Source organism: Pristiophorus japonicus, chromosome 3, assembly GCF_044704955.1.
Source record: "Pristiophorus japonicus isolate sPriJap1 chromosome 3, sPriJap1.hap1, whole genome shotgun sequence".
Classification (NCBI taxonomy): Eukaryota; Metazoa; Chordata; class Chondrichthyes; family Pristiophoridae; genus Pristiophorus; species Pristiophorus japonicus.
The window spans coordinates 232124933-232133030 of NC_091979.1; the positions used below are offsets into that span (position 1 = coordinate 232124933).

At 45.9% G+C, this 8098-nt stretch overlaps 1 protein-coding gene across 3 annotated transcripts in view; it reads left to right on the forward strand.

The window, feature by feature from the left end:
• fbxw4 (F-box and WD repeat domain containing 4) overlaps positions 1 to 4046 on the forward strand; it is a 158163-nt gene extending 154117 nt beyond the window's left edge. For all 3 annotated transcript variants that reach the window (XM_070876390.1, XM_070876392.1, XM_070876391.1), the window contains one exon: positions 3708 to 4046. In XM_070876390.1, coding sequence (XP_070732491.1) covers positions 3708 to 3842 — 135 coding nt within the window. In that variant the 3' untranslated portion in view covers positions 3843 to 4046. The remainder of the gene's footprint in view (positions 1 to 3707) is intronic.
• Positions 4047 to 8098: the final 4052 nt, after the last annotated feature.

The following is an 8098-nucleotide window of genomic DNA, read 5'->3' on the forward strand; positions in this document are numbered from 1 at the left end:
CAGGCTGACACTCCCAGTGCAGTGCTGAGGGAGCACTGCATTGTCGAAGGTGCCATCTTTCGGATGAGATGTTAAACCGAGGCCTCGTCTGCCCTCTCGGGTGGGGGTAAAAGATCCCATGGCACTATTTTGAAGAAGAGCAGGGGAGTTCTCCCCGGTGTCCTGGCCAATAATTATCCCTCAACCCAAAACAGGTAATCTGGTCTTTTATCACATTGCTGGCTGTGGGAGCTTGCTGTGCGCAAATTGGCTGCAGCGTTTCTCACATTACAACAGTGGCTACACTCCAAAAATTCTTCATTGACTTTAAAGTGCTTTGAGACGTCCTGAGGTCACGAAAGACGCTATATAAATGCAACTCTCTGCGCATGAACCTAGTCTGCGAGTGGTGCCGAACTTCGCAACTTTGGGGAAGGATGTTCCTGATCCTGATCTCTCTGCTATCCACCATTCCGCTGATCAGGAGCAGGCTGCGGGCCCAGTGACACAGATTCCACTTACAACGGAGAACAGCTGACTGGTCCTTCTGGTCTGTCGTGGCTCAATGTCACAACAAGCGGTGAATTTACAATTACACAGAGTCTACAGAACAGAAACAGGCCATTCAGCCCAACTGTTCTATGCCAGTGTCTATAAGAACATAAGAAATAGGAGCAGGTGTAGGCCATTCAGCCCCTCGAGCCTGCTCTGCCATTCAATAAGATCATGACTGATCTGATCATGGACTCGAATGGAATTGAATGTAATATCGCCAAGTTTGCAGATGACACTAAGCTGGGTGGCGGTGTGAGCTGTGAGGAGGATGCTAAGAGGCTGCAGGGTGACTTGGACAGGTTAGGTGAGTGGGCAAATGCATGGCAGATGCATTATAATGTAGATAAATGTGAGGTTATCCACTTCGGTGGCAAAATCTGAATGGTGACAGATTAGGAAAAGGGGAGGTACAACGAGACCTGGGTGTCATGATACATCAGTCATTGAAAGTTGACATGCAGGTACAGCAGGCAGTGAAGAAGGCAAATGGCATGTTGGCCTTCATAGTGAGAGGATTTGAGTATAGGAGCAGGGAGGTCTTACTGCAGTTGTACAGGGCTTTGGTGAGGCTATGCCTTGAATATTGTGTACAGTTTTGGTTTCCTAATCTGAGGAAGGACATTCTTGCTATTGAGGGAGTGCAGCGAAGGTTCACCAGACTAATTCCTGGGATGGCAGGACTGACATATGAAGAAAGACTAGGCTTATATTCACTGGAATTTAGAAGAATGGGAGAGGATCTCATAGAAACATATAAAATTCTGACGGGATTGGACAGATTAGATGCAGGAAGAATGTTCCCGATGTTGGGAAGTCCAGAACCAGGGTCACAGTCTAAGGATTAAGGGATAAGCCATTTAGGACCGAGATGAGGAGAAACTTCTTCACTCAGAGAATTGTGAACCTGTGGAATTCTCTACCACAAAAAGTTGTTGAGGCCAGTTCGTTAGATATATTCAAAAGGGAGTTAGATGTGGCCCTTACGGCTAAAGGGATCAAGGGGTATGGAGAGAAAGCAGGAATGGGGTACTGAAGTTGCATGATCAGCCATGATCATATTTGAATGGTGGTGCAGGCTCAAAGGGCCAAATGGCCTACTCCTGCACCTATTTTCTATATTTCTATGTTTCCCTGCCCACTCCCCACAACCCTTCACTCCCTTATTGCTCAAAAATCTGTCTATCTCCGCCTTAAATATATTCAATGACCCAGCCTCCTCAGCTCTCTGGGGCAGAGAATTCCATGGATTTACAATCCTCAGAGAAGAAATTCCTCCACATCTCAGTTTTAAATGGGCGGCCCCTTATTCTGAGACTATATCCCCTAGTTTTAGTTTCCCCTATGAGTGGAAATATCTTTTCTGCATCCACCTTGTCGAGCCCCCTCATTATCTTATGTTTCGATAAAATCACCTCTCATTCTTCTGAACTCCAATATGTATAGGCCCAACCTACTCAATCTATCTTCGTAAGTCAACCCCCTCATCTCCGGAATCAACCAGTGAACCTTCTCTGAACAGCCTCCAATGCAAGTATATCCTTCCTTAAATACGGCGACCAAAACTGTACACAGTACTCCAGATGTGGCCTCACCAATACCCTGTACAGTTGTAGCAGGACTTCTCTGCTTTTATACTCTATCCCCCTTGCAATAAAGGCCAACATTCCATTTGCCTTCCTGATTACTTGCTGTACCTGCACACTAACTTTTTGTGTTTCATGCACAAGGACCCCCAGGTCTCTCTGAACTGCAATCCTTTGCAATTTTTCTCCATTTAAATCGTAATTTGCTTTTCTATTTTTACTGCCAAAGTGGATAACCTCACACTTTCCCACATTATACTCCATCTGCCAAATGTATATCCCTTTGCATATTCTTTGTGTCCTCACAACTTGCTTTCCCACCCATCTTTGTATCATCAGCAAACTTGGCTACATTATACTCGGTCCTTTCATCCAAGTCATAGATTGTAAATATATATTTACAATGTATATTCACCACTTGAGCCTCCTCCCACTCCTCTTCATACTCCTATTCCTTTCTCCCTCATGTTCTTCTCCAGCTTCTCCTTAAGTGCATCTATACTATTCGCCTCAACCACTCTCTGTGGTAGCGAGTTCCACATTCTTACCGTTCTTTAAGTAAAGAAGTTTCTCCTGAATTCTCTGTTGGATTTATTAGTGACTATCTTATATTTATGGCATCTAGTTTTGGACTCCCACAAGTGGAAACGTTTTATCTCTGTCTACCCTATCGAACCCCTTCATAATCTTAAAGACTTCTATCTGGTCACCCCTCAGTCTTCGGGAGAAAAGAGCCCCAGCCTGTTAAGTCTATCCTGACAGTTATACCCTCGGGATCCTACTATTGTACCATACAACTGAGCCATAAATGACTTACAAATTGCTGAAACATTTCTGTCGCACCATCATCATCATATCCTTGGAATCGAGGAAGACTTGCTTCCACTCTTAAAATGAGTCCTTAGGTGGCTGAACAGTCCAATATGAGAGCCACAATCTCTGTCACAGGTGGGACAGACAGTGGTTGAGGGAAGGGGTAGGTTTACTGCACACTCTTTCCGCTACCTGCGCTTGGTTTCTGCATGCTCTCGGCGATGAGACTCAAGGTGCTCAGCACCATCCCGGATGCTCTTTCTCCACTTCGGGCGGTCTTGGGCCAGGGACTCCCAGGTGTCAGTGGGGATGTTGCACTTTTATCAGGGAGGCTTTGAGGGTGTCCTTGTAATGTTTCTACTGCTCACCTCTGGCTCGTTTGCCGTGAAGGAGTTCTGAGTAGAATGCTTGCTCTAGGAGTCCGTGTTTTGCATGCGGACAATGTGGCCTGCCCAACGGAGCTGATCAACTGTCGCACCTAGCCACATCTCTCGTACATCTTGTAGCCCTTTCCGCACAGCGCAGCCACTGTTATAGAGACAGTCGCAACAGGTGATTAGTGTCTAGGCTCACCTGTGGAACGAGACGTTGAGAGAGGTAGCAGCCGCTTCCTGTGTCCCAGCAGAGGGCAGCAAACATGATGATTGATTCAGGAGAACCCGTGCTTCCTTGTCTCACACAGGAGTCTGTTGCCCCTCCGTACAAAGCAGCAATCTCTCCAAATGACAGCCAAGCGTGGGTCACAGAGCTAACCAACATTGTTTTCTTCCTCTCCAGGTGTTTTTCCTCTCATCCCCTAGCAGCAGCCCTGTGTACTGCCTCCGATTTACTACCTCGCACCTCTACGCCGCCTTGGCCCACGCACTTTACACATTGGATTTCACCACCTCTGAACCACGGCACGAGAATTAAACTGGTGGGCACCCAGAGCGGGCCGTAACCTGGGGACCCCCAAACTGCACATCTGAAGCCAGCACATTGTCAATCGGTGCTTTAGAGACAGGAACCGTTCCTTCACACTTCCAACTCTGCCGTCCCTTTAAGAATCATTTGTGTTATTTTTTAAAGAGGAAGAGTGCTTTATTTGCAATAAATTTTATATAACTTGTGTATAAATGTTGCCGCGATCACTTGTAATTTCTCCTCTTTAACTCGATTCCTATAACTAGCGTTACCTAGAGAAGCTGCTAAGGGCTGTAGCAATGTCCTGATGTTTGAAAGAAATTTTTAAATAAAGTTTAGGGCTGGATTTTTGATATGATGCCGCCACTGTTCATGCCCCGGAGGGGAGGGGGGTAATGGAGGTGGCAATGGTTTACGGGCAGTCGGCCGGCCAGCCAGCACCCAGCGTGCAATGAGTTGTTGGTTTTGTGGGGGCGCTGAGCGTGTGTTGAGCCGGCGTGCAATGCCATTGGTTTCGACTGCGTGGTGAAATTTGTTGTGCGCTGACCCTATAGCACCCCATGGTGGGACCAGGCGATCAGAGCTGTCCCGGCAACGGTGAGTGATGGAATTGGTGAATGAGGCAAGTTTGATTGTTTATGCGATGTCACTTATTGTGGGGTGTTTAATGTTTTGGGAATGCTTGTTGTGTTTTTAGGTACGATTTTTTTTTTTGCCACAGAATCCTCTCTCAGGGCGCTCCGAGGCCGGCTCTTTAATAACGGATTTTCAGTGGCTCAGCCGGCCTAGCACCCCAAAAGAGGTGCGCAACGCCTCTCTTAGCCCCAAACTCCGAGCCCAGCTGATGAATTTTGCTGACTGAGCATCAAACTGTTCCCAGGCACACACTTTACCGCCCCGAAATGAGCAGAACCGAAAATCCAGCCCAACTTGTATTTCTGCAGGACAGACATCTCTGAAACATCCTACAGCGCTTCACCTGTCGTCACTGTTACCGTGTCGGCAAACACAGCAGCCGATTTGTGCATGACTAGATAAACAACAGGTCGTACTCGTTTTCGGTGGTGTTGGTTGACTTGAGGAAGGAACGTTGGGCCCGGAGAACTCCCTGCTCTTTGAATCTGCCAGTGGGGTCTTTCAGAGGCCTTAACTGCCTGCTCAGAAGGGCAAAGCGGCTCTGACAATGCACAACTGCTCGGAGATGCTGATTGGTCTATGTCCCTGAGTTACGATGGGGTAAAAGAATCTGCCAGGGTTCCTGCCCCTGCTTGCTGTTCATTTGCCTGTTGTGAAAAGTGCAGAACTGATGATTGCTGGATATTGTCTGGGCTCAAGAATGGCCGCTTGGGTAAGTGTTGCAGGCATCTGTACCCCAGCATGAGTTAGATACAGAGTAAAGCTCTCTACACTGTCCCATCAAACATTATTCGGTGAGTTATTCAGTAAGCCTTTTCTGCTAACAATATACCTCAACTCTGTCCTTGGGAACACTTTTTCCTGTACCCGATATATTTCTGTTTACTGCTTTCCTGGAGTGGGACTGCCAGTTAGCTCAAGGCCACAGGTACTGTCATGCACCCATTCACTAGTAAGCAGGTCAAAATAATTCTAAACACATTTCAGACCCATACAAGCGGCAGAGTTGGTTAAAGAGGAAATTAACGCAATAGTAAGAAAGGATATTAGCTTGGATGATGTGGAATCTGTATGGGTAGAGCTGTGGAATACCAAAGGGCAGAAAACGCTCATGGGAGTTGTGTACAGATCACCAAACAGTAGTAGTGAGGTTGGGGATGGCATCAAACAGGAAATTAGGGATGCGTGCAATAAAGGTACAGCAGTTATCATTGGGCGACTTCAATCTACATATAGATTGGGCTAACCAAGTTGGTAGCAACACGGTGGAGGACTTCCTGAAGTGTATAAGGGATGGCTTTCTAGAGCAATATGTCGAGGAACCAACTAGAGAGCTGGCCATCCTAGACTGGGTGTTGTATAATGAGAGAGGACTAATTAGTAATCTTGTTGTGTGAGGCTCCCTGAGGAAAAGTGACCATAATATGGTAGAATTCTTTATTAAGATGGAGAGTGACAGTGTTAATTCAGAGACTAGGGTCCTGAACTTAAGGAAAGGTAACTTCGATGGTTTCAGGCAGGGCAGGGAAAATAGAGTATGCGAGGAAGCTTGCAGGGAACATAAAAACTGACTGCAAAAGCTTCTATAGATATGTGAAGAGAAAAAGATTAGTGAAGACCAACATAGGTCCTTTGCAGTCAGAATCAGGTGAATTTATAATGGAGAACAAAGAAATGGCAGACCAATTGAACAAATACGTTGGATCTGTCTTCACTAAGGAAGACACAAATAACCTTCAGGAAATACTAGTGGTTCGAGAGTCTAGCGAAAAGGAGGAACTGAAGGAAATCCTTAGTCAGGAAATTGTGTTAGGGAAATTGATGGGATTGAAGGCCGATAAATCCCCAGGGTCTGATAGGCTATATCCCAGACTACTTAAGGAAGTGGCCCTAGAAATAATGGATGCATTGGTGATCATTTTCCAACATTCTATTGACTCTGGATCAGTTCCTATGGACTGGAGGTTAGCTAATGTAACACCGCTTTTTAAAAAAGGAGGGAGAGAAAAAAACAGGGAATTATAGACCGGTTAGCCTGACATTGGTGGTGGGGAAAATGTTGGAATCAATTATTAAAGATGAAATAGCAGCGCATTTGGAAAGCAGTGACAGGATCGGTCCAAGTCAGCATGGATTTATGAAAGGGAAATCATGCTTGACAAATCTCCCCAGAATTTTTTGAGGATGTAACTAGTAGAGTGGACAAGGGAGAACTAGTGGATGTGGTGTATTTGGACTTTCAAAAGGCTTTTGACAAGGTCCCACACAAGAGATTAGTATGCAAAATTAAAGCACATGGTATTGGGGTAATGTACTGACGTGGATAGAGAACTAGTTGGCAGACAGGAAGCAGAGAGTCGGAATAAACGGATCCTTTTCAGAATGGCAGGCAGTGACCAGTGGGGTGCCGCAGGGTTCAGTGCTGGGACCCCAGCTATTTACAATATACATCAATGATTTAGATGAAGGAATTGAATGTAATATCTCCCAAGTTTGCAGAGGACACTAAGCTAGGTGGCGGTGTGAGCTGTGAGGAGGATACTAAGAGGCTGCGGGGTGACTTGGACAGGTTAGGTGAGTGGGCAAATGCATGGCAGATGCAGTATAATGTGGATAAATGTGAGGTTATCCACTTTGGTGACAAAAACAGGAAGACAATATTATCTGAATGGTGGCAGATTAGGAAAAAGATGAGGTGCAACGAGACCTGGGTGTCATGGTACATCAGTCATTGAAGTTTGGCATGCAGGTACAGCAGGCGGTGAAGAAGGCAAATGGCATGTTGGCCTTCATAGCTATAGAATTTGAGTATCGGAGCAGGGAGATCTTACTACAGTTGTACAGAGCCTTGGTGAGGCCACACCTGGAATATTGTGTTCAGTTTTGGTCTCCTAATCTGAGGAAGGACACTCTTGCTATTGAGGGAGTACAGCGAAGGTTCACAAGATTGATTCCCGGGATTGCAGGACTGACATATGAGGAGAGACTGGATCAACTGGGCTTGTAGCCATTGGAGTTTAGAAGAATGAGAGGGGATCTCATAGAAACGTATAAGATTCTGATGGGATTGGACAGGTTAGAGGCAGGAAGAATGTTCCAGATGTTGGGGAAGTCCAGAACCAGGGGACACAGTCTTAGGATAAGGGGTAGGCCATTTAGGACTGAGATGAGGAGAAACTTCTTCACTCAGAGAGTTGTTAACCTCTGGAATTCCCTGCCACAGAGAGTTGTTGATGCCAGTTCATTGGATATATTGAAGAGGGAGTTAGATGTGGCCCTTACGGCTAAAGGGATCAAAGGGTATGGAGAGAAAGCAGGAAAGGGGTACTGAGGGAATGATTAGCCATGATCTTATTGAATGGCGATGCAGGCTCAAAGGGCCGAATGGCCTACTCCTGCACCTAGTTTCTATGCTTCTATGTGTTCCCTTTAATTATTTTTTGGATGCATGGCCTCTTTAAGGGCCTGCGGGGCCCATTCACAATACTGCGCATGTACAACAGTGATTGCACTTCAAAAGTACTTCATTGGCTGTAAAGCACTTTGGAACGTCCTGAGGTCATGAAAGACACTGTAGAAATTGCAAGTCTTTTTTCTTTCTTTACTAAACTTAAACGGCCAATCAAAAA